This window comes from Bombus pyrosoma, linkage group LG3, assembly GCF_014825855.1.
Source record: "Bombus pyrosoma isolate SC7728 linkage group LG3, ASM1482585v1, whole genome shotgun sequence".
NCBI classification, from domain to species: domain Eukaryota; kingdom Metazoa; phylum Arthropoda; class Insecta; order Hymenoptera; family Apidae; genus Bombus; species Bombus pyrosoma.
Window position 1 is genome coordinate 3,420,622 of NC_057772.1, and position 21,396 is coordinate 3,442,017.

At 43.9% G+C, this 21,396-nt stretch overlaps 1 protein-coding gene across 14 annotated transcripts in view; it reads left to right on the plus strand.

Moving 5' to 3' along the window:
* Window positions 1-21,396, plus strand: part of LOC122565692 (receptor-type guanylate cyclase Gyc76C-like) — a 100,001-nt gene that overhangs the window by 56,091 nt on the left and 22,514 nt on the right. For 9 of the 14 annotated variants that reach the window (XR_006316241.1, XR_006316246.1, XR_006316249.1 and 6 more), the window contains one exon: window positions 1,023-1,051. Coding sequence is in view for 5 of the 14 variants with exons in the window: in XM_043721922.1 (XP_043577857.1) it covers window positions 1,066-1,458; window positions 8,332-8,529 (591 nt within the window). In the remaining 9 variants the exon portion in view is untranslated. Of the gene's footprint in view, window positions 1-1,022; window positions 1,459-8,331; window positions 8,530-21,396 lie in introns of those variants that run through there. The other 5 variants (XM_043721922.1, XM_043721923.1, XM_043721920.1 and 2 more) reach the window with 1 other exon arrangement.

A 21,396-nucleotide genomic window follows, 5' to 3' on the forward strand; every position in this document is an offset into this window, starting at 1 on the left:
CAAAGAATTTAAGAGCGAGGTTATCGCATCAAGACAAACGGTATTAATAGCGATTGATCTGGCGATCGGTTGGAAAAATTCTACGATCGCTAGTGGAAAATGAGGAGGATCGGAGCGAATTGGAAGGCGTGAACGCGTTGGAATCAAGGAACGTTTCTATCGTTTTAGGGATATCAGTTATTATTAGCCTCGCGCAGATGGCACACGCAATGACTCAGACGAATAAAGTGGCGACCGATGATAAGTGGCAGTTCAGTCAGGAAGATAGCGTCGAAATGACACTTCTAAGTCGAGCACTTGTATCTAATTGCGCGGCTTAGGTTAATTTTTCAAAATACTATAGAGATAAGCTAAAAATACACGAGTGCTGCACAATTCACCGATCGCGTGTTTACAACGTGTATCCGTTCATCGAGAAGTAAAATGATAAAGATAGAACGTGTAGATGGAGTATTTTTTCTCGATCGTACATATATTTTCTTGTTCGATGATTCAACTAATCGAGATTTTCATTTGTCCGTTACAATAAATATACAAGTAATCCGTGTGTGAAGCATATCCTGTCACATTTCACACCAGTGTGCTAATACAACAGTGTGCTCGTAGAAAGTACGTGCAATTTGGTATTGCTAAAAGAGGAACGTATTCGAGTTCTACCACGACCTTGACGATCTTCATGTTCGCCCAGCTTTTTCGTAAAATTCCGATTCGAAGAGAGGAGGCATATTTTTAGCTAAATCGTATCCTTCGCTTTTTATCGCCGTATCGTAAAATATCAAACGATCTACGAGATAAGAAAACAGAAACTTTGAAACTTACCATTTAACCTGTTAACTGGGTCGTTTCTTCGTCAGAAACTTTTATAATTACGGCATTAAAATTTAATTAGACCAAGTACCCGTGCTCGAACGTACCGATAGCACGATCGAATCCCAAAAGATCGTAGATACGTCGAATATATTTCAGTTTATATAATACGAAGAAAATAAATACAACGTGAAAATGACAAATTGTGGTTGCAGGTGAGCGGGAGGGAGGCGGTGCTGACCGGTGGCGGCGGCGGCCATGCGCCCCGGCCCGCCAGTACAGCCGAGCCGCCGCAGGCCTCCCCGTCGCCAGGAAGTCCCTCAGGAACGCAATCGACGGCACCGGCTAGATCAGCCGCAACCGCTACAGCCACGTTCATACGGGAACAGCTCACGGGCCCTGCTGGTGCTGCTGCTGCTGCTGGCCGGCAGCCCTCTGGTCCTGGGCCTGGCCGAGCCGCCAGGGTTACCCGGGGCCGAGTGGCAGCAGGCGTTCTCCAGGCATACGTATCCCAAATCAACTTCTACCAGGTCTATACAACCGAGAAAACAACAAAATCTTACCATTGGATACCTCACAGCCATCAAAGGCGGCCTGAAAGATCGTCAGGGTCTTGCCATTTCCGGCGCCTTCTCCATGGCCCTTGACGAGGTGAGTTACCCTCTTTAGTTCTTGCGTTACTACGGAATCTTTATTCGCTGTACTCTGTACGATACAAGATGCGCCTGGGACACTCGTTTCGAACGTATTCGTACGATCCAAAGTTTGGAAAACGATTGTTCTTCCTATTTACGCGTGTACAGTACGGACGTTTTAAGAATGTCGACGAAATAACTTGGAGAAACGAAGAGAGCAACGGTCAGGTCATTGAAATAAACGTTGTTGCACGGAACCAGTATATTTCTCACGAAAGAAGGAACTCGACTTGACGAGTAGGTAGTCGTATTTTAATAGCAGCGAATATACAAATATCCAGGATATTGGTAAAGAGCATCGATGTTTTCAATTTTCTGCCGCGATTTTCATTTTTCCTCTCTGTGGCTACCGAATACTCGTAACTTTATCCGGCGACCGTCATTTCTCTGGAAATGGAAAGCATTACGCTATAACTTATAGCCAATCTCAAGCATCAAGATACGACCATGCAAACGTTTATCTAAACACGCATTCCGCACGATCCTAAATATAACCCTCGCGCATCTCGTTAATACGTGTTCACGAACCCGATCAAGATAGCACAGCATGGTCAATGAAACACGCAACGGTTCAACGAAGCAGAACCTCGTTTCCACGCTAAGGCGCAAGAAGACGTTTCACCAAACGGTCGGCTTTTTTCTCGCTCGATTTAGTCCATCCAACTCGTGGCTCGTTAGTTTCCACGTGTTCTCGCGTGTGTCACGGTACACGTGGAAATCGGTTTCAGGTTGAATACGGCCGGTGGGTTGTAATTACGGTAGCCGGTGGATCCGGACGCAGTTCCCACGTATAGGGGCCACGGCGCGCGGCGAATCCTGAACCGGCCGAAAAGTAAGGTCGGGCCAATATCGCGGGACCCCTGTCTCGAGGTTTTTTCCTGCGGGCGGTCAGCGGCAGGCAGGAGCGCGCAGTGCGGCGTTCCACGGTCTGGAAGGCTCGATAATTCATTGGAGAGGATCGGCGTGCGCGGTCGCGAGTGCGCTCGCGCTCACCAAGGACCGTGAGATCGTTTTCGCCGCGCGGCGAACCTCTCTTCTCTCGAATAAGAAAAAAGAAAAAGAGAAAGGTGCGCTCTCCGGCTGCAGCGGGAGCTGTGTGCAACGTGCAGAGTGACCCGGCATCTCTCTCCCCGGAGATGCCGATTCGTGCGAGAGTTTAAAAATACAAGACCGGCATTATTCGCCGGTCCGCCCACGCGTCCGCCGACGAAACTGCGCGCTCTCGCAACCGTGAGAAGAATTCGCTCGCGATCGAGAAACCTTCTCTCCTCCCTCGATCTCCCTCCTCCCTTATGTCTACCTTCTTCCTCCTTCACCCCCTTTTACCTCCCCCTTCTTCCTCTTTTTTTCTCTTCTTTCTCCGCTTTCTCATCTTTCGCGTGTACCTTCTTCCACTTTTGCTTCTGCTTCTGCTTCTTCTTCTTCTTCTTCTTCTTCTTCTTCTTCTTCTTCTTCTTCTTCCTCCTCTTCCTCTTCTGGTACCGAGGAAGGTTCGTTCGTTCTCTCCCTTTTTACTTACTTCGGGACCAGCCGACGCGCGCTCCTCCGCAACCTGCAACCGTAAACGCGTAGAAGGGGTCCAGGGGCTGAGAAACCCCTGGGAATCGTCGAAATAACCGGCCGATCGTATCACGGCCCATGTATCCGGTTCTACTCGTGGAAATAACAAGTTACGTCAAAGATGGATTGCGGTTACGCTGATAATTATTCGGGGATACTGGTATCTCACCGTGGCCATCGGGAACCGAACGTACAGAGAAGCTTCTTTCTCGCGCCCTCTCCCCCTTTCCCCCCACGTAAGTCGCGCCGTTTCCAGAATCCAAACTTTTTTCCATGCTTCCGTGTATGAAATCCAACGAGTGGATTTACGTGTTGCATTTATCAACTGTTTATAGACTAACGATCGCGAATCGTTGGCAACGATAAAAATTTAGCTGCCATGTTTCGATCGTATTTATCGAAAAAGGAAAGAAGATACCATACTCACAAGCGCAAAACTTTATTTGCCACGAATATCAATCGACCATGAATTTAAAACACTTTCGAACATAGTCCATGAGTTTGTTTATTCAAATTACTGGAAAGTTATATTCCGATGAAGAGTAGGCAAAAAAAAAGCTTCTTAGTTAAAAATACGATATCTTGGAATGTTTGCTAAATTTTGTTACGAACTCTGCAAGTAGAATAATACAATGCGATTGTTAGGAGACGTAGAATATATATATTTATGCTTAATGAATCACGCTGTGGACGTATTCCAACGAAACCTCGCCAGAATTCGAAATACTTGAAACGTTCGATCGGTCGTCGATCGAAAGGAATAGGCGAGCACGAAACGAGTAACGAGCGGTGTGGTAGACGCACGTCGAAAGGTGCAGGAAACGAGCTTTGCGCGCGTTTATTTATGTACTTGGACACGCTACGCAAGAGTAAGCATCGCGATCGCAATGTCGGCCTCTATGCTCGTTGCTTTGGACATAAAGGTTAGCTCACACACGCGGATATTCGACTGCGTAGTTGGGAATACTCGCGTATTTTTATATCGAAAGAGGAAAGTCGCGCGAGTGAGGATATCGCGGTTATTTCTGTGCGCGGTCCGTTGCACGACATTTTTATTTCGTATCGGCTTCCAGCGACCGCCTCATAACGACGGAATAATGCCGACCGTATTTTTAGCCGCGCCACGGTGAAAGTTTTTCCACGATTGGGTATCGCGACGTGGTCACGCTCGCTTCTAATATATTCGAATCGGCGAGATCGCCGATGGTCGAGAATCGCGTTGATCCAGATAGTTGACCCTAACGTTTTCCTCCGTATGACTCAGAATTACAATTACGAGTCAAATGTTGAAATAGTTTCGCCAGCCATCCTACTTACGTTTCGATAGTTTTCGCGTATTGCGCTCTCCGCGCGAGTAAAATATTTCAAATTTTGGGAATAGAATATCCGAAGGTACGGAAACGCCAGCAAGAAGCAGATATACCTCAGCCAGGTTAAAGAGACGTTCGTCGAGTAATTAAGTTACTTGATACCGATAATTACGTCAAGTATCTTGAAGTCTTTCGAGGTACTGGTTGAATAACGAATAAAAATATCACGACGTTATATTGGGTCGTTGGTTGGTAATTCATGACCCGGTTTCGGATCTTAATATTCTTGAAATCGACGGTTACAGGAGTATTACATCGCACCGTCTCGTCGTTCGCGCTTCTCCTAACCTTAATCCATTCGATTATTACTTAAACGTAAAGAATCTACGGTAGTTCTTACTCGACGAGTAATCCAGAAAAGTAAGAGGATCGTTTCCATCGATCTGAATCGGGGCCTTCGATTAACATACGTACATAGTCGTTTTCGCGTATCTCTGCGGACGTCGAAGAAGGAAAGTCAGCGCACGTGAATCGAGCTTAACGCTTACCTGTCCGCTCGTTTCAATGGTGTACGCAGGTGCATTTTACCTCGCTGCTGGCGATACTCAGCGGAGGAGAGAGGAAAAAAAAAATGCTGGAATTCGCTATGACGCACTCCCACGATGTAAACTAGTTTCACGGCGGGCGATATCTGTAAATAGGGAACGAGATCACTTCGAATTCGACCGGTCTCTCGTTAGCGATTCGATTATATTGCCGAGGCTTTTTGCGATTAAGGTGATCGCTCGTGGCAGCTGCTGCATACGCTCGTGATTCATCCGAAACGATTTCACTCGTCGAAGAATTTATCTCGCGTCCAATAGCTTCTTTCGATCTTTCCAGATCTAATTTCTTTTATTTCAGATCCGTTTATCGAAACGAGATTCTAGTTAGCGTCTGATTTAACTGAACACTGGCGAACTGAACGTACTTACGCTGACGTGAATTTCAATTCTATTCGTATGAACAAAAAATGAAAAAATCATCGATGCGGTACAAAGGGAAAATTATTAATCGGATATTCGCAACTGCGCGAAATATGCGTCATTAGGCTTCCGTTGCCATCCTTTTTCTTCTTTTCTTTTTTCTTCTGGATGAACACTACGTATCATGGCAAAGTCGTTCTCATCGACCCTGAAGGTTGGCACTCGGTCGTGCACAGCCTTCCACGACCGGACGCCCTTCAATTGCTCGAAAATAAGCTGATTGGTGAAACCCTGCCAGTGGCAACAACGCAAGTGTACACTGCCTGTGAACATTGTTTCACACTCAGACAGCTCTTCAGAGAAGTCAGACCTTCGACCTTACGCCTTTTAATGGGATTGATATAAATGTTGCCTCTTGTCGACCGCCAATTTTCTGGTCTTATAAATATACAGTAACTCTATGCCTGTAAATTGAAAGCCGTTTGAAAGTTTTAAAGAACATGACAAAAATATACGTTTAGCTAGAAAATCAGATACAAAATTAATTCTGCCAATCCGAGGATAATCGACAACGTACGTAATTTAAAAATCGCTCTCCTCTGAGAAATAGTAAAGAGATTTAACTTGTCGTATTATTAACCCTGTAGTCCTCGATTCCGATTATGGCGACGGATTTCAACTTTCACCTGCAGTCATGAGAAAAGAAAAAAGAAAGAAAGAAAAATTGCAGAAATAAAGAAGAAAGAAAAGCAGTCGCTTATTATTACACGCATTCCTACGGACGAATTCGGCGGTTGTTGGGGCAGGTGCAAAGCCAGGAATGCGAACCATCCAACGGGAAGAGCAATGATTTTTTATAGCGCCTTCGAAACCGCTTTAACGGTTCCTCTCTGGTCTGAAGCGAAGCTACGCAAAAATTCGTCGGCTTCGCGCGTAAAGGAATCATCGTGGTTTTTCTGATTTCATCGGTACCACGCTCTTGATCGCTTTCGTTGCGTAACCGCACGATGTGTGCGTGTATGTAATTGATTACGTCTCGTAAATTGTTCCGAGAACAATGCCGCGAGATGCGTGAGTATAATTAAGCCATCGACTCGCGGTACTCCTCCACGCGACTGATCCGATCTGGAAGTGTCGACAAAGCTGCTACCGCGATTATTGCACCGTTGTCGTCACAGGCTACGGTTACTTCCCCAACCAGTCACAGTCTACGCGGAATTGGCAAAAATTCAAGAACAGAGAAACCACCGCGTGGGTAATTGGATTCTTTTAGAATCTCAAAGAAATTAATCAGTGCCTTCTTTCCTACTAAAATTCTTCCTTAGAACGAAAGCCTTTGTATTTTTCATCGTTGCGAAGGGTTTCATTCGCCAACGATATGTTTAAACAATATTATATTCGATCGTGATCTTTCAGAAGCTAGAGCGATCAACTTCAATATTTTTTATCGATTTCTCGATTTTATTACACAAGCACACGATCGATATTCGATATTCTCGAAAAACAGATTACTCGTTACGGAAAATCATTCGTTGTAACACGATCGCGCGAATATGCAATATCAGATTCAATCTTTGTAATATGCGAACGATCGACAATACACGTAATCTCGAAACTGTTTTCCCGTGAAAAATAGGAAATGCGACTTGTCGCGTTTTTTCCCTATAGTCGTCACATGCTATACCAATAACATTGTGTACTGACACTATCTTCTACGAAGAACAGACACTTAAACAGCGTCGGTTCATAAAAGAATTTATTGGTTGTTTTGAATCGACGAGATTATACCAGTACCAACTACCTGGAAAAGTATTGTTTGTTTGCATCGAGATTTGCATAATAAGGTAGCGCACACGCCGCTTCGTGCTGTATACAAACGCGAGCCGGATACAGCGTGAGAGTGTCGAAGGAATGCTCGCGAAGAACCGGGACACATCGCGCGAGTAACATTACGAATTGAACTTTAATCGACGTTCCTGCCGGGCAGAAATTTATTCCGACGCGAAAGGAATACCATCGAAAGCCGAGAGCCGAGGAAAATCGATTCGTGCGCGTATTATGGAACACTATAACTAACAATAAGCTGAAATATCGTGACCATTATCGTAACTCTTTCCTCTCGCTAATACCGCTACGTATAATACACTAACTTTTATTAATATTCTGATGCCACGGTGGCACGGTATACGAGAAATTATTGCGTCTTGTATATTTATCGCTATTTATCCTATATTTATTAACACATATTGTCAATAAATAATAAAAATATCTAGAAACGGTTCGTCAGGATCAAAGAATCTATCAAAGAAAGAAATTAATTTATTTCCTTCCTATTTCGCTCGATGTTATTAAATAATGAACGATCAAATTTAACGAATATGCCAAGGGCATACGAAATATCGTTGCAATTGCCAATCGGTTGTCGTACGATCGATATGTTATTGTATATCATTCGATTCTGGTCCCGTGATTTATACGTCGCGACCACAGCGTTCGTCGTCGTTAGGACGAGAGTGAATATTCATGACAGCAGTTATGGTAACACAATTAGTTCCATTAAACCAGCCGACCGAGGGCATTACTGGAAACAATTAAGTCATCTAAGTATGCTAACCTACGGTTCACAACGACCGCCGGCCGCTCTCCCGTGACATCGTTCAATCATTGTAATTCAATATCGTATGACGAAAGATAGGAGGCCTTGTAATACGTGTTACATAACGCTTATGATGATTACGCGAAACAACCATAAATTTACATATTCCATCGTTGGAGTTTGACATGTGGTAATCCGATAAAAACGGGTTTACAATTAAATGAAATTCCTCGTTGGATTCTTATTTTAGATCAGTGATAAATTTGTGCGCTCCATCGATTGAATTTAAAAGTTGTAAAGTAATCTTCGAAGAACGTGACTTATATTTTTGCCCCGCAATCTTCCATTCTACATAATCGTCGATTTAATAGAATCTGTTCGTTCGATGTTTGTTTCAGATCAACAATGATCCGAACATGTTGCCAAACGTAAAGCTGGTGATGCGATGGAGCGACACGAGGGGAGAAACCGTGGAAGCCACCAAGGCGATGATCGATATGATCTGCGACGGGGTTGCAGCCTTCTTTGGACCAGAAGGCTCGTGCTACGTTGAAGCCATAGTCGCTCAGTCCCGCAACATACCCATGATTAGTTATGTAAGTAATTCTAACGCTATTTGAGACAACGCTTACTCTGCAAACCGTCCCAACGAAACTGGATTTTCGTTCGACGGTTCGTTAATTCCACGCTCAGTTTAGACAGTAGACGTTTCGATAGCTCAGCTTTTTTTTTTATATATCCTATATAGATGTACTCGAACAAATCGATACTTATCTTGAAAAATATTTAAGTATTATATCAGATCGTAGCGTACAACTTGTCCAATTTTGTTATATTAATTTTCTAACTTTCTAATTTCAACATTTTAATCTTTTTATACGTCATTTCATACATTGTTCGAAAACGACGAATTTCCAATTGCCGAAAGAAACAAGTAAAAGAAAATTCAACCATCTTTTTAAACGATATACAGTATGATTCGCAAAAATATTAAAATGTCCATTAAGATAAGAAGTTTAGGAAATCGATGTAACAATATCGGACACACACACATACGCACACACACACACACACACATAATTTTTGTAGAAAAAAAGAAGGAGATCTAACAGTGTTCGACTAAGTTTCAACCACATCTATGATCCCCGGGAATTGCATCCCTCTTATAAACGCATCTATACTTCGTTCTTACCCCTTTCTCACTTCAGAAACATTCATTGTTTTCTCATCTACCTATCAAATATTCCGCCGATACTGAAACAACTCGACGATCTGAAAAATAGCAGCAGTCGCCCTGAAACTACCTAAGAATCCTCTTGATGTCACGTTAGTCGATTTCTTCCTGATCTGAAATGGTGTAGGTCTGAAAGGTTTCTCCGTCCAAAGGCGTGAGAACGCAGTAAAAGAGTAGAGTGCGGGGTTGTAAGGTGACGAGGAGGAAGGTAGCGTCGAAGTTGTCGAAGAGGTAGTGGTAGTTAACGAAGACGCGGGGGAGGCGGATGTCCGCCGACAAATTGAACACCCGCGGCGTGACAATATAATTACGGGTTGCTTCCGCGCGCGTCTGTGTGCGTTTCGAAGCTTTCGTCCGTGCGACGTTAGGAACACGCGATGCCTGCCTGCGCTTCGGGGCTTCGATCGACCGCCTGAAAAATTAGCATCCTGCCTTCCTCTTGGACCTTCCGCCATGCTTCTTCATCCTGTTTTTCGTTTTACAGTATATAAGACCGCTCTCACGTCGAAACTTACCGAAAGCTTTTTCTAACCGAGTACCGTCGGCGGTAAAGATGTAAAGAAAGCGGTAATTTTACCATATACAATCCGGCCTAATGAACTGTCCTACTCTGATTTTTCATTGTCATCCTTGCTTCAGATAGCTCGGGAGTGAAACTTTTCTTCGCGTTTTGATATAAACTCCGAGATAACTCGCAATATGAAATAAAAAACAGCAGATCGACTCCCATGTACCAAAAAAGAAAAGAACAAAAAATACCCTTAGTATTTGATCAGATTTGTGTTGATTTAAAATTCGAAGGAGGAAAGTACGGAAATTAGATGGAATTAGATTTAGAGACCAGCTGCATCTGGCTTCGAGTTACATCCTGCCTATTAAGGTCTAATAGGAATTCTATCATCGTTTCGCTTCATAGTATCGAACGGGTCTTTTGTAACTCGATGGTACTTAAGATCGAGCCACGTTAGTCCTAGGTTGAGCCTTGAACTATGGCTATCGAAGCTATCTTAGGTCCGAGATATCTGGAGCCCGAGATATCTTAAACCATAGATTAACCTAGGTCCGAGGCTCGTAACGCAGTCGCCTGAACAGGATCTAGAAACGCATCGATCACCGGGCAAACCGAATCGAACCGGTTATACCCGATCGGGGTGGACACAAAGCGCGTACATTCGATTCGGTGCCCCCGATCGAAGCCTTCGTGTCTTCCTACTTCGAATCACCTCCATCATAGTCTCGTTCGCGGTTTTTGACCGAGCACGAGCTCACGATCGACTTAAATCATCTTGACTCTGAGCTATTCTAGGCTCCAACAGTCGTAAGATTAGACCTCTGATTCCAGTTAAAATACTTCATGGCGGATGACTAATAACCGATAGGCTTGCGTTATAAAATTCTAAGTGGTACACTTTTTTCTGGAATTTAACACTGTGACGACCGATGTACACCGACGCATCACGGGCGTCAACTATCAGTGACAAATATACGAGAACCGTAACGAGAAACGTGAGAGAGAAACATAACGAGTCTATATATTTGTTGATTTTCGTCGATAGTGTTACTTATACTTCTGGTTTCTTACGATAATTATGGATACGGAATTTCCATCCACGTGGATCTAAGGAGGATCTTGTAATCGTTTGGAGCCTATTTGCCTTGATGTTACGAGTCCGGCAGTTTAACGATGTTGTTGACATCGTTGAAAACCAGCCTGGCCATCGTATCAGCTGCTCGTGCGATGCCACTTGAATTCTTCTTTTGATCTTCTCTTTTTTCGATTCGCCTTTTCTACTCAGACTTGTCGAACCACGATCAAAGTTCTACGACGAGGTAGGGGAATTTATTACGCAACTTGATCGTACATTAAACTAACTAGATGTTTCAAATATCTTCTACCAGATATCGTATCTTTGGCTGAATTAAAGTATTTATTTTCTGTCTTCTTTAAGACCCAAAAAAGAAATACAATAAATATTACAGATTTATTTCGTAAAGCGCACCACGGTGACAGATACGTTGATCGTCGCATAAATAATTTATCTGAAAAGATAGAAGAGAAGTTGGATTATAGCGGCGTCGCGGTAGCGCCATTATGTCATCCCATGGTGTACTCTTTTATCATCCGGACCCACCGAAAAGTTCGCCATCGAAGATTATTCATAGGAGAAACGATCAGGAAACGAGTGTTTGAAAATGTGCGGTGCGTCCGCCAGTAGCAATTTATAAAAACACATGTCACGGATCCGCGTCTATTTTTAACCGGCTGATCGGTTAACCCGTCTGCTTGTACGCCTCGTTAATCGTCTGGAATCGTCCTCAGACCAGTCGTTTCCATGGAATTCGCCAGTCGAAAATTAACACATCGGAACGAATTCGACGGGGTCATTTCTGGTGTCCCACCTCTTGGGTAATATTTCGATCCCCTTCTCGATTAAAACACGTTCGCCATTGGCAGAAACAAAGAGAATCCTCTCCGTCGATGCTCCGTAGTTTTTCGACTCCGAAACGGAGTCTTTTTTACCGTGTCTTGTCTTCCAGTTACAATGTTTACGAACTGAGAAAGAAATTACTGAATCTTCAAGTAGCTTCTTCAAGGTGAATTTTCGTGAAAGTGTCCCCGATGTCTCCTCCGCGAATGGAGCTGAATAATTCACGGAAAAGTCAATCCAACGATGTACAGTTATTAACACGCAATCCAAGGCAGGAATGTTTAATGGAAAATTTTCAGAATCTCACGATACGTGGTGCTCGTGTCACGATGTACGGTTCTCGTCTCGCAAATTTAAATTTAACTCACGCGACTCGATTACGCGACGCTTCCAGAGGAATTAAAGAGCTACGGGATAGCCACGGTGGAGACAAAGAAAAATGTAATTGTTGCGAAAATGAACGGACAGTTTTGGACGATAGGAATAGACAAAGCAACGATCGTGCTACATCATCGACGAACTGAATCCTAGGAATAGTTTTCCTACCAAGTGTTGGGGTGTAGCATCTTGCAGGAGTTCGATGGTATTCATCGTTATATCGAGACATCAAAGACAGGTTGATCCATATTTTTCCTGTACGAGAGTTTTATGACATTAATTTATTAACCATAAGCTATTAACAATACAAAAGCGAAGGAAATAGGATGTTACACAGATCGAATATTTTGCGCTCACATCTATTTTAAAAGTTAGCTAAATTACACGGTTCGCTGTTAACGATTAACTCGCACGGATGAAACGATAGAATCTTTTCCGAGATATTATCATCTTGCATTGAAAGATCTTACCAACTATTATAATAGCAATGAGGTGTATTGTGCTGGTCGTCGTGATAGTGCGCTAAACTCCGCTGGTATAGAGGCCGAGATAGATTCTGGGATGCGCGGGTGTACTTTTCTTCTCATTTTAGATGCCGTGGAAAGAAAAGTCGGACTACGGTCGCCGGGATTTGAACCCGGGTACCGAACGTTCGTAACCTAAGGCGCTAACCACTGCGCTGTCGTCGTCCGACGCTAGTTCGTGTCGGTGACGCTGTAGCAATAACAAAGCTCCGAGAGTATCCCTATGAAATGACAGTTCCGAGTATTGCTTCACAAGCGTTTTCAACCGTTTAAACTGTTTAAAATGACAAAAGCTGAAGAACGTTTTCTCGATAGAAGCTTTAAGGAGGACTCTCTCGCATCATTCTACCGATTCGAATATGAGAAAGTGGTACGCGAACGTAAAAAAACCTCCAGACTAATTTATGTTAATCGGAGGTCGTAAGAAAATGAAACGGTCACGTGAGAACGGTCGCGCTCGTTTTGCCGAACGAGGGAAGGGATCGAAGGAAGTTGGCTTGCTGATGGCGAGTACAGTATTATTTGTACGGTAGTGGCTGAACAAATGGCCATAGGACGTGACCTTACCTGGTCAATTATCGAGGGAGGTATATTTTTAGAAAATCTCTCTTCTCCGCTGAATATGAATTCGTTTATTTTACATATTTACGTAATAACTCTTATTTATTTTTTTTTATTTATATTTACGTAACTCTTACACAATAATTTACCAACTAATAATACCAATGAATCAACAAATGACAATTTATAGATTATAAATTTCTCCTCCATGATTTTACATTTAAGTAGATAATCGATTAAATTATAAATTGCATTGGTTGAATCGCGCGAAAGAATCCAACAATCAGAATTTATTAATACCGACGACACGTAAAATTTCCTTAATGATAGGAATTGAATCGTTGGAAAGGAACCGAAGGATCGTTTCACGAGTTACTCTACTCCTTTCGTTCGTCGATTCGAGCGTAGATCGGCCCTTGTCTCGCGTCCAGCGCGAGGGACGAACCGCGTACGAGCATAAAGAGAAGCACGCCAGGTTCTCCTCGTTACTTTCACCTAGTTTCACTCGTTAGCGAGCCGAATGGAATCAGCCGCGAGACCAGAGGACCTCGTCTCTCGCCCGCACGCACCTCGTTCAATTTCGACGAGGCTCGCGCGTTTTCCTTCCGCCGGATGTTTACCGGCGCTCGCGTGTACGAACTTCCGTTGGCTTATTTTCTGCCTGGCGGCGAAGTATCCGCCGCGTCGCGCGGCTATTTCTGGAGCCGACCAGCGCGAAAAACGTGCCGCTCCCACGCGTCGCTTTGTGATCGTCGCCCTCTTGAAAACTGCAAGCTTCTGCGACACATGACTCGCCAGATCTCTCACCTTCTTTTTCTTCTGTTTCTTTCTCTGACTTTGCCCGCGACCTCTTCGCAGATGGAACGTAACGTCTCATAGCGGATAAAAACGTTATTTATAGTTTATAGATGAACGTTGGCTGGAATTCGGATCGTTTTTCTTGATTTTTAATTCCGAGCCACGAACGTTTGTCTGTATCTCTTTAGATCGTACAGCATACTAAATGTCTGTTTTTCTTTATTTCTTGATTCTCGGCAGTTCGTTAACTTGTCACGAATATAAGTAATAATAATCGTTTTTCGAACGTTGACGTAACAGTCGTCTGCAATTCGACGATTATCCTCCGACGAAAATACCATTCTATCTTGTATTCTCAAGGATTGAAAAATAATTAAACGAATTTTAAATATATTTAAATAAACGAGCGTTGGAGTAGAATTGGCGGAAACGCGATAGTCGATGGGAAGTGAGAAACGAACGACGCGAAAGGGAATCGCCAAGGTTCAAGAACGCAATTGGAAACCGGCATTCTTGCCATTCGATCTATCGGTTAAAGGTACATGGACGGACTAATCAATCCATTATCCACTTTTCCCCTATTCACGTATCACCAAAGCGAAATACCACGTGTCCGTGTCAAAGCCAGCCGACTTATCAACGCCTCATCGCTCGTTCAACCTATCGATCTCAACATTCCCGAGGCTGCAGCTGGAATTTTAAAGATCATAGCCCGCATAGTTGCGTTTCCCGCCTAGCTAAACACAGAAACCAATCCACACGCGAATAATTCAAGAATCCTCCGAGCTCTGAACTCTCTCCTAGCGCATTCCTGCATACAAAATAGCCAACCACCGATACAATGAAGGAAAATACAAATCGTTGAAAGTCCTGCACGTCTGTTCGTCGAAACGAAAGCTTCGCAGGTGAACCCGGTTAACGTAGACCACCCCGTACACCAAACGTCTGACCATTTAAGCGAATAGCCGTAGGTGGACCACAGAGGCAGTAACAACCCGCCTATGCCACGACTCGACATCTCGTAACCAGTGTGTATATGCGGGTATCACGATCCAGTGGGAACTTTCGATAAGCGCGCGGACTCGCTCTCTCGTATGCTCGATCCTCTCGACTCGGTCAGCACGCTGCTCCACCACGCACACGCATGCACACGCGGGTCACTGCATCGAGGTTGGTGCAACCACCTGTTGATTGCACCGGCCACCGAGTCGATGACGTCTCCGCGGATCGGAAAATTGTCGGCACGACGCGCTCTCGTGTATACATCTTGCGGCTAGACGCACGCTCGGATATAACTACTTTCAAAAGAAAATTTAAGACTTACGGAAGCTCTGCGAAAGATTCAAGGGTTAGCCGAGTTGACAGAATCGGGAATTTGAAAGATTTTTAAATCGATAAATTGAGAATTTAGAAAGATTTGCGCGTTGAAAGACGGAATATTCGAAAACCCTCCAAAATCGAATATTTGAGAGATTTCCAAGTTCAAAGACTGGAAGGTTTCTGAATGGAAGAAGTCAAAGTTACATACTGCGAAACGAAATTCGTTGATTCCAGCGTTTTACTTTCATTGCTAAGATTCTTCGAATTCTTTTACTATTAGAATGTACAACTGCCGTTCGGCGAGATTGATAAGTTTCGCTTCCGCGTTGCTTAACCGATACTTGACGATCGTTCGGAAGATTTGACGCGATTGAATACAGTTTCGTGAAATAATTTAATAATTGCGAAACATGATAGTTCGTATCGTGTTCTGGATCAACCAGCACCGTGATCACTCGCGAACGTCTTCTACGCTGATAAAGTATCGTGCAGCGAGATAGGCGAGAAATTCGAACGGTATCGATCCATTGAGATCGTAAACTAGAAAGAGAGTGGCGCGAGTTATCGCGACACCGTGGTAGAATCTCTGGCCAAGATTGCCGGCAATTTCGCGCGCGATATTCCCCGAGGGACCGCGTAAACGCCTCCACGTCGAATTACCCTTTCAGACCTTGCGTAACTCGATTTGAAGCGTTCGCTCGGCATGCGAGACTCGGCTGAAACCCGAGAGTTCGCCGTTGGTGACAATGTTCCTTTGAGCGGCCAAGAAATCGCCGTAAAGTCCTATTACCGCGTACGTAGAAACTGTACAGCGAGCCGTGTGTTCATAGCTACGGCGATATGGCCGTCTTAACCTACAACGCGTGTCGTTCTCTCCTTCTCGCTTTTGGCTCGCTTTTACGTGAAATTTCCGATTCAAATAGCGCGTTCACAATGATGATAAAGTGTCGTGTGACGCCACCAAGTAAATAACACGAATTACAGATATAAATTCCACGTGTCTCGTCGTGCTAGAAGCAAGAACCCGCCCGAGGTGGTAAGCACGCACGATCGCGCAGTAACGTCTAAATCCCTTAACGCTCTTATCTTTTGCAAATTTACGACGAGTATACACAGACAAAGGATAGCGCTAACAAGACGAATCTATGTTAGATTTGCGCTCAAACTCCTGTAGTCTTTGAAAAATTTAGTTTCTTAAGCGACAGTTTTTTCAGCCACGCGATAAACTACGTATCCTCCAACATCATGTACAACCACTTCGTAATGTCCTTAATCTTTTGCTCGAAGAAACCCTTCTGGTTCTGGCGCAAACCGATGTTGCGGTAATTTTTGTCGTTTCATATCACCGTGGAAGTCTTCGATTTAGAAGATATTTTGAAGAGAACCGTCGAAACGAACGGAAAGTTCGTTTGGAGAATTTCCTATTTCTTTGTCAAATTTGCTACATATTCGAATTGAATAAGCCGCCACGTGGCGAAAGAAGAAGTGCCACAGGCGCAAATAAACAGGATCCAAATAATTCGCAGGTGATGCGGTTGGGAGATGGTTTCGACAAAAACGGATTAAATGGCGACGATGCAGCGGGAATAGAAATCCGCGACGTGTAACCGGAACCACGCGATAGAGTTTCGCCGCGAAAGGAGCAATATTATTCCATCGATGCCGTATTTGCATGAAAACTGCTGATTCCCCTGACCTTCGCGTTCTATTTATAGCCGAGCCTGTTGATGCCCCACGCACTCGAACGAACGCTTACCTGGTCCGGCTCACCGGTGTCCTACCACGTCCAACTGACACGCGTCCACTTTTCTATCGGTAACTTCCAGAAATCGAGTGGCACGATTTAACTCGATGGAATTAAGACGAGAGACAGAAAGTTTTACGCATTAGCTTAATGATATTTTGATAAGCAAATTCAATTTAGATTACATTAGGTACTTCGTTAAATCTTATCGAACCGATAGCCGTGCACGTTTCTATTCGTAACTTCCAGGAATCAGACGATAGACCAAGTTTATTATTAACTTCTCAATTGGTATAAGATACCGCGTATAGTTCCGTTTGAATTATTATCTGCAGACTTCTTCGTATAGACATTTTTAGAGACACGTTGTGCTCTGTACATTCGACGCTTTATCACAGAGACATCATATTGACAGGAATGTCGAAGAACGATAATATTTTGGCAACGATTCAACCACGGAACAATTTGTGGCGCCGGAATATGCGAGTTTCTCGAGATTCACGTATCGAAAGTTTCGCTTAAAATTAACTAATAGTACGGTCCAAAAATCTATCATCACGAACGAGAGGTATGTTGAAGCGGTGTCTAGATTTTGCTAATAGCCCAAAGAGTTTATATCGTAATTTATAGCGTTTCCAAAGTACGTGTTTCGTTTCATCGCACAAAAACCAACTGGTCTGCCAGTTACTACTTTCGAGCTCCTCCTCCGTTCTTTTCCATTGCTACGCTAGCACTCTGCACTCACACTCGCGCAATTTCTCCACTGGGTCAACGGTAAGAACTTGTCATAGGCGACACGTGTGCGCCGTAAACAAGAATTGGACACGGTGGCGATTTTGGCCATGCTGTCTGGCGATCTACCCGCCTCTGAATCTCGGGATCGTCGCTCCTTTCCGAGATACCCCTGACGCGTAGGCGTAAAATAGCATTGCGATACTTTCATCTTGTGCAATAACGACGTAATAATAGCGCTTCTGCGGTGGCTATCGGTACGGTAATAGCGGACTGTGCACTTCTTTGGCGTGGCGTATGCATTATTTATACAGCGCGCGAGTCGCGTATACGCGGCCACCGGTAAAAACTTGATCGTGTGGTTTCGATCCGTGGATCGAAAAGGGAAAGAGATAAAAGTAGACGTAGAAGCAGAAGAGAAGAAACTAATAGAAACGTCGTAACGCGGCGGCGATACGCGTGCACCAATCGTGTTCCATCGGCGCGAGAAGGGAACGATTATGTTAGAATCGTTCTCGGCCATTTCCTCGTCTCCTCGACACCGACCCACATTATATCTCTGTTTCGAGTGACGTTACGTGATTTCCACGATGAAGTAATCGCCAGGCTATCTTTAGCCGACGCTTTGTCGACCAACTATGATCGACGATTTCTCGTTGCGAGCACGCCTCTCTAGGCCGTACATGTTGCATCGCGCCGCCATTCTTGCCATTGTTCCTTCGAAATTTATGGGAAACCTGTAGCACACAATCGTACATTTAAGATTCTAAGACTTCGTAACGAACTGACGATGTTCAGAACGTACGATGATCAGAAATAGAATACAAAAGCTGAAACAGATTAACGATAAAACAAGATCTCTCCCTTTTTCCTGAGTTTGGCCCGTGAATGGTTAAAAACGTACGCGCTATGCGATATCATCCATCGTCTCAATTAACAACGGTAACACGGAAAATCAAACTCTTCCACAGCTGTCATACGTGCGTCCACCGCAGTCTGAACACTGTACACGACGTTGGCTCAGACTGCGTGCATCGTACCGCTCGGGACAATATCCGTTGCTTTTTAACTGCTTTTGCCAAAAGATTAAATGGTAGAGTATAAATAACGAGGTCCGAAATACGATCTTAGACACGTCGAGTTTATCCCGTACGTTTATCCATCGAGAAACCATCGGTGGCAAATGGTCGATCGGTTGTTGCGTGATTTTCTGTATCGAAACGTGCAGCGTGCATCGCAGAATCCGTGTGGCGTGCAGCACACAGACGGCTTAAATACACGCTATCTTTAGCAAGGGAGTAACGCGGACGAGCTGAACAGAGCGTGAGAATACCGGTTCCGCGCGAAACGATACGATTTGTTTGCTACATTATCGCCGAGTTAAATATATCGCGATACCGTGAGGAATTTACGAGCGACCGGACGCGCCACTGGCCGAGGAGAGTCCCGTCGTCGATCGGCCCGCGAGAATATAAACGTCCTCCCGATATTACGTAAAATTAACCTGGTGCATGCACGCTCATACATGCACTGATTATCTTCTTATCCTTTTTATCGGGAAAATACGTGCACGCGCCACGATTAGCCGCCCGCAAGGCCCATGCTTATTACGCAACGCTAATGCAGATGATATAACGTTGAGAAATTCATCGATAATGCTGCATTCATCGCTCAGACATTCGACGATGATTTGTGATCAATGAAATTATTTTATATTCGAAAAGAATGCGGCTTATTTTTGTATCCCTCTATCGATAATCTAAAAATATTGTCGATAATTGTCTTAATCTATCGTCCAACTGTTCCACGATGTATGAGCTATTTATTCGTGGTTTGCGGAAGTAATTATTTTCTATCCGGTATTATTTGTTTGCAACTCGTTCTTCATATTTGTGGTAATAGACGTAATCGAAGATCGCAGAAGAAGAATACGACGAGTATCTTTATCTCGATCTTTTTATTTCGATGCTATTTAGCGGAGAAACAAACATAGTTTAATGTAAAACAGTGAATAAGGCGATCAGTTTGGTCAAAAGATGTACAACTGTTAGCAACGAATGACAAATCTGTGGTGTCCTATTAGAATTATGGTACTGTATCTCGTTAGATAGCTGGTACTCTTAAAGATATAGAAGAAGTTTTTTCGTCTGTAACGAAGCAGAGTTTGCTGTTCACGAAGACTGGCTCTAATTTACAGTGTCAAGTTCATGGTATCCTGTCGAGGTTTTAAGAAAGACTAATGGATAATTCCCCCTTGAAACGAGGGAGCCCCGCACACTCTCCGAGAATCCAGCTCAAACATGTCTCGCTATGTTAACCCTGTTCCGTTCTTTCGGTCATTTCTCCTATTCCTAGGAAATTTCTCCAATACGGAGCAATCTGTAAAAGCGTCGTTGCGATTTTATTCTCAAAATATTCAATTCCTTTTTGTTCTGAAATTGAAGAAATTCTCGACAGAAGGGAAGAAGAAATTCTCGTCTGAGAGGGACGTCCGTTGGCAGAGGCAATAGGTCGACAACGAGCATAGTTTTCCGATAAATGGGTCAATTGATTTTTACATAACGTGGATTGGAACGAAAGCTCGCGGGATTAAAGTCGATCGGAGATCGAGTTGCAACCAGAGTATGCATACGTGCATTACGGACACGCGGTTTGAAATGGTCCGTGCGGTGTTTAGAATTAGAGAGAAGGCATCGCGGGGTACGATCCATTCATCACGGCCAGAGGAGAAACACAACGCGGTCGTTTTTACTGGAGTAGGCTCTATTTTTAGCGGGCGGGAATAAAAGAGCGAATAGAGTGTGAGAAGAGAAAAAAGAAAAAAATACTGGTTTCGCAGGCACGTCGGTGGCTGCCTGGTTGCTCGTTTGCTCCGTCATTGGCGGCTCGTGTCCGCTCTCGAACAGCAGGAAGAAAGAGCGAGAGAGAGAGAGAGAGAGAGAGAGAGAGAGAACGGGCTCGTAACGTAATATCGCGTCAACAGGATTAATTAATATTTACGCAGAAATCCCTTCGCGAAGTTGAGTCGCTTTCCCATCGAACCGTGCAAAAACTGGTTCATTTTCTAATCCATATTTCGATCTAGAATTTTTCTTCTTTATTTTTTCCCTACAGCTCGTCGAATGTTTTGAAATTTAAATGGTCGATGGAAGGAAGAAAGAACGGGGGAGTAGACTCGTATTATCGGTGCGTGAATCGTTCGTTTATCGATCGGTATGTCGAATATTTTATGAAAAGCGCGATAACTTGTAATAGGACTGTCGCCGATAATGGAGGATGTCGTCCATGATGATCTCGAATCCCACCTAAGACATTCTAGTTTTCCCGATTGTGTGCCATGTGATTCACGGCACACGCTCCGATCGAACGTGACTAACGTGTTTTTTAACCTTGGCTGCGACTCGCTGTCAGCGTTCAAGGATCGCTGTTCGAATTAGCCGCCGACGAAGAAGTGCCGCGGGAACCGCTTGGACCAATTCGTGGCCTAATATTAGCGCTGAAAATTCGTCCATCGAATGATTTATTTGCTTATTATGTTGCGAACATCGTTTTACATATTCATCTTATAGTATCGATCGATTTGTAATATATAAAACGGGAAAAAGAGAAAGATAGTGTAGAATGAACGATATAACGAAGATAAGAACGTCGAAGCGAATTAAAATGGAAACGCCACGAATAGTCCGTATATCATATACGAAAAATCTCGGTGGAATGTATTCATTTGTTTTGAACCGTTTCTT